The sequence below is a fragment of the Gavialis gangeticus genome, unplaced genomic scaffold (genome assembly GCF_001723915.1).
Source record: "Gavialis gangeticus isolate Ggan-Ray unplaced genomic scaffold, GavGan_comp1, whole genome shotgun sequence".
In the NCBI taxonomy this organism is placed as follows: domain Eukaryota; kingdom Metazoa; phylum Chordata; order Crocodylia; family Gavialidae; genus Gavialis; species Gavialis gangeticus.
Window position 1 is genome coordinate 34,478,021 of NW_017729034.1, and position 4,045 is coordinate 34,482,065.

At 40.8% G+C, this 4,045-nt stretch overlaps 1 protein-coding gene across 4 annotated transcripts in view; it reads left to right on the forward strand.

Moving 5' to 3' along the window:
- HEATR5B (HEAT repeat containing 5B) overlaps positions 1 to 4,045 on the forward strand; it is a 104,891-nt gene that overhangs the window by 49,724 nt on the left and 51,122 nt on the right. For all 4 annotated transcript variants that reach the window (XM_019526912.1, XM_019526914.1, XM_019526915.1 and 1 more), the window contains exon 22: positions 1,022 to 1,191. In XM_019526912.1, coding sequence (XP_019382457.1) covers positions 1,022 to 1,191 — 170 coding nt within the window. The remainder of the gene's footprint in view (positions 1 to 1,021; positions 1,192 to 4,045) is intronic.

Sequence of the window (4,045 nt, forward strand, 5' to 3'; positions counted from 1 at the left end):
GGCCAGCTCCTTTAGAACTCTAGGGTGGAGATCATCCGGACCGGCTGACTTGAATACGTCCAGCCCCTCCAGAAGCTCCCTTACTAAGTCCTCGCTAACCCTTGGCTCAGGTGTGCCTCCCCCGGGGCCCGAAGGGGGCCCGGCTGGGAGGTTGCTGTTCTGGTCCCTACTTAGGAAGACGGGGGCAAAGAAATCGTTAAACATGTTAGCTTTGTCATCTGGTGTGACGACCAAGTTTCCCAACGCATCCTGCAAGGGCCCCACATTACCTGGGACCTTCTTTTTACCCCCTATGTATTTAAAAAAAGACTTCTTATTGTCCTTAATCTGGGAAGCTAGCCCCAGTTCCATCTCTGTCTTGGCCTTCCTAACTTACCCCCCTACATCCCCGAGCAACTGCAGAATAGCCCTCCTTGGTGATGATCCCTTCTTTCCATTGGGTGTAGGCCACCTTTTTAGCAAGGAGACATTCCCGGATGCTTTTGGTGAGCCATGGGGGCTTATGCGCCCTTCTGCTCCCTTTGAAGTTAGCGTTGCATAGCTTCTATTTTGAAAAATCTTGTGGCTGGATTTGTAGATCTGCAACTGTGGTTATGGGTTTTGATGCTCTTGTAAAATGGAGTCAAAGTTATTTAATTCCAGTACTGATTATACTGTAAAAAATCTTAGGTCTACTTACTTTTTACTATATTTGCACTATTTATCTGAAGGTATGTTATCCAATTTAGAAAGAAATCCAAGTATAATGGTTTATTTTGATGTGCAGTAGGGAGGTGGAGCAATAGATATGGAATCATCTTTGATGCAGTGTCTTAGTTGAAACCTTACTGATTAAATTTCTTAACTTCCAAATATATTTTTAATAATGACAATGGAAATCTTCCCTACAAGAATATCTTTGAAATAATGTGGTTGGTAACCTGAGCTGTGAATTCAGAAAATAAAAATTGTATGTTAATTGTGCACAGATTCTGCTCCTTCAAAGTTTTGGAATTGACATCTTGCTCTATTCTGTTGGTAGGTAATAGTGTCACCATTTCAACAATTCGTTCTTCCTGCTTGGTGGGGTGTGCCATCACACAAGATCACTCCGACTCTCTTGTTCAGGCAGCTGCCATATCCTGTCTTCAGCAGCTTCACATGTTTGCACCACGGCATGTTAACCTGTCCAGTCTGGTTCCCAGTCTTTGTGTAAGTGTAAAATGGGGCCCTCTTTTCCTTTGTTCTAAAAAGGGCAGCAGAACTGGTTAGCAGTGTATGGGGGATATGCATATGACTTGAGAAGAAAAGCTTTCAGAAGCACCTTGGGAACTAAATGGGAGCTCACATCCCATTGAAAGTCAATAAAAGGATGTTGGACTCTAGTCAGTTTGATGTTTTAAGAATTTTATCCAAAGAAGTGAGGGCCTTTGTTTTCATTTAGTATAACACGTTCCAAGTATATAAAATAATAAATGAGAGAGAGAATGACCTTGAATCATCCTGCCTCATGTAGCTTGATAAGAAGGAAGTTGTGTGTTTGTGTACATGTGAATGTAGGACTTTCCCATCTAGTATAGTCAGGTATAGTCTCTCTAGTTCTTCTCCCAGTCCTGCTTCTCTGTTGACATTTACCCTTATTCCTCTAAGCATGACATTAGCAGCTCCTGTCTCATGTCAAGTAGTCTGGGAATTCTGTAACCTTAAAGGTTTAAGAATACTTTGCAGTTGTATATACCTATATAATTTTTTATACCTATGCTACAAAATTCAGAAAACTGAAATAGAGGATGAAACCCTCCCTTACAAATCATCCCTTGCCTTGTGAGTCACACTCTTCACAGAGTTTACGGAAGGATTCATAATGGTTTCAGTCCAAACGACCTACTTCTGTAGGATTTGGGACTTTGGCCCAGATTCTGTATAATCTGTCCAGGCTTTCCCTAGAGCAGGGGTCAGCAATCCCCAGCACGCATGCTAAGCATGGCATGCAAGGCCATTTTGCTCAGAACACCACCACCAGCCGAGGCTCTTAAGCAGCTGCTGCCAGCCGTGGAGCCCAGGCTACTCTCAGCAGGTGTCTGGGAGGCTGCAAGCCCTGCTGCAAGCAGACTGGGCTCTGTGGGCTGGATGCAAACAGCTGCTCCAGGCTCCGGCATATCAGCACTCCGGCACCTTCCAGGGTAGACGTGTTTTTTTCAGCACTCTGGCCAAAAAACATTTGCCTACTCCTGCCCTAGAGTATCTTCCTTTCAATTTACTTTTCCATTTTTGGAATCCAGTACTTTAAGTTGTGTCCCCACCTTCTGTTACATGTCAAAGGGCTCAAAATTCACTGTGAAGGAGTCATTATCCAAAACAGAGTGAGGTGGGCCCTTCCGCAAAGTAATAATACGCACAGTGTTTTGTAACAAAACAGTGAGAAATTTGTATTTTCTTATGAAACCATCTTAAACCAATTTATTGCATAAAACTTTTTAGATTTCTGCTTGCCTTTCTGTTTCATTGTTATAATCATCTTTTGACGCTAAAGGCAAGGGGTAATATTTCCAGTAATAAAACTCCGAGGTTTTTTTGTTGTTTCCATTGTGACAACATAAGGATGATCCACGGAAAGAGGATCTGTTAAAGTCTGTTTTTCTGTACTGAAATCTTTAGATATTCATGGATGAAATAAAGGCCTACTGTTAAAATAGTTCGTATAATATATGACCTTTTTCATTCAGGAAAATAATTTCCATCCTCATAAAAGCAAATGTGTATTCAACTCATTAAAAACTAAGTTTCAGGGGAAGGCAAGAATTAGTTTCTAAAAGAGAGCTTTTTATCTCCTCCCCTGTGGAAAAACATACAGTTCCTTCTACAGCTATTTCCTCTAAAGAAAAGTTAGGAACTTTCAGAATCCTTTTGGAATAAAAACATTTACTTGTACTTGAGTTTATTCAAAAGGGATTAGAGGCAAATTTTACTTAGCACAGGCATTTGAAAGCTTTCATACTGAGAAGCATTTCTGGGGATGGATGGTATACGCTGTGGTTTATGTCTGAAAGTGGACATTTTTAATGTTAGTTGTCATGTGTGGTTCAGCTGCTGCTGGTGGCATCCATCTGTTGAAAAGTGTAATTTTTGTCAGTAATGGGGTATAAGAACATAGTATTCAGAGTTTATAACTGGTAGTAGAGTGTGATGTAAACTGGTGTTGTCAGTCAAACACTGCCCCTATAATTTCAGTCTCATAAATGTTAGTACTATTTAGCTGGATGGCCACTGTTAACTCTGGAAACCCCATTGTGAAAAGTACTTATTTGTGAACTTTTTAAATCAGATTTTCTAAGACCCTCAGCAGCCATAAGCTCACAGTTGGATACTCTAGGAGGCTAGATTTTTCCAAAGAGCTCCCTTTCTGTGCACATCCCTAAATGAAGCATTCAGACTTTTAGAGTTGCTTACCACCCAGCTACTCCCATCTAAGAGCAGTGGGAACTGCTGAATGTGTGGGCCTTTTGCAAGTCTGTTTATTTTATTTGGGTGCTGAAAGGGGCAAGGAAATCTTAGGAATAGCTGGCCCCAGTTGGGGTTTCCAAGCACTGATGAAAGCTATGCTCTTTCAGAATAGTCTTCTAAGCAAAATGAGCATGAATATCTTTTACTCTGGTTCAAGTTAGATCTTTCATTGTCTTTTACTCTGGTTTGTCACATCTTTCACTGTCTTTTACAGGGAGCTAGTTCCTCAGAGATGATTTTTGAAGTTTCTTCTGTGGCTCTAGTGGTATACTGCTTGCCTTTTAACTTTTAGTCTCAAACTGGAGTTCAACACCCTTTTCAGACGTTAATGTTATATATTGTAAATAAGATCTTTCCATTTTAAGTTCTCTCTTTGTGCTTTTTTCTGGAAGATGGAGTGATGTGTTGGGAGCTTACAACTTGTGCTCAGATTTTTCCCCTTAGTTAACTTGTTGGGTTTTTGAACGATGCAAGGGAAAGTGCTTACCTAACAGGAAATGGAGAAATAGAATGGAACTACATCTGTGTTAATCCCATGAAGAAATTACAGATGTCTGTTTTT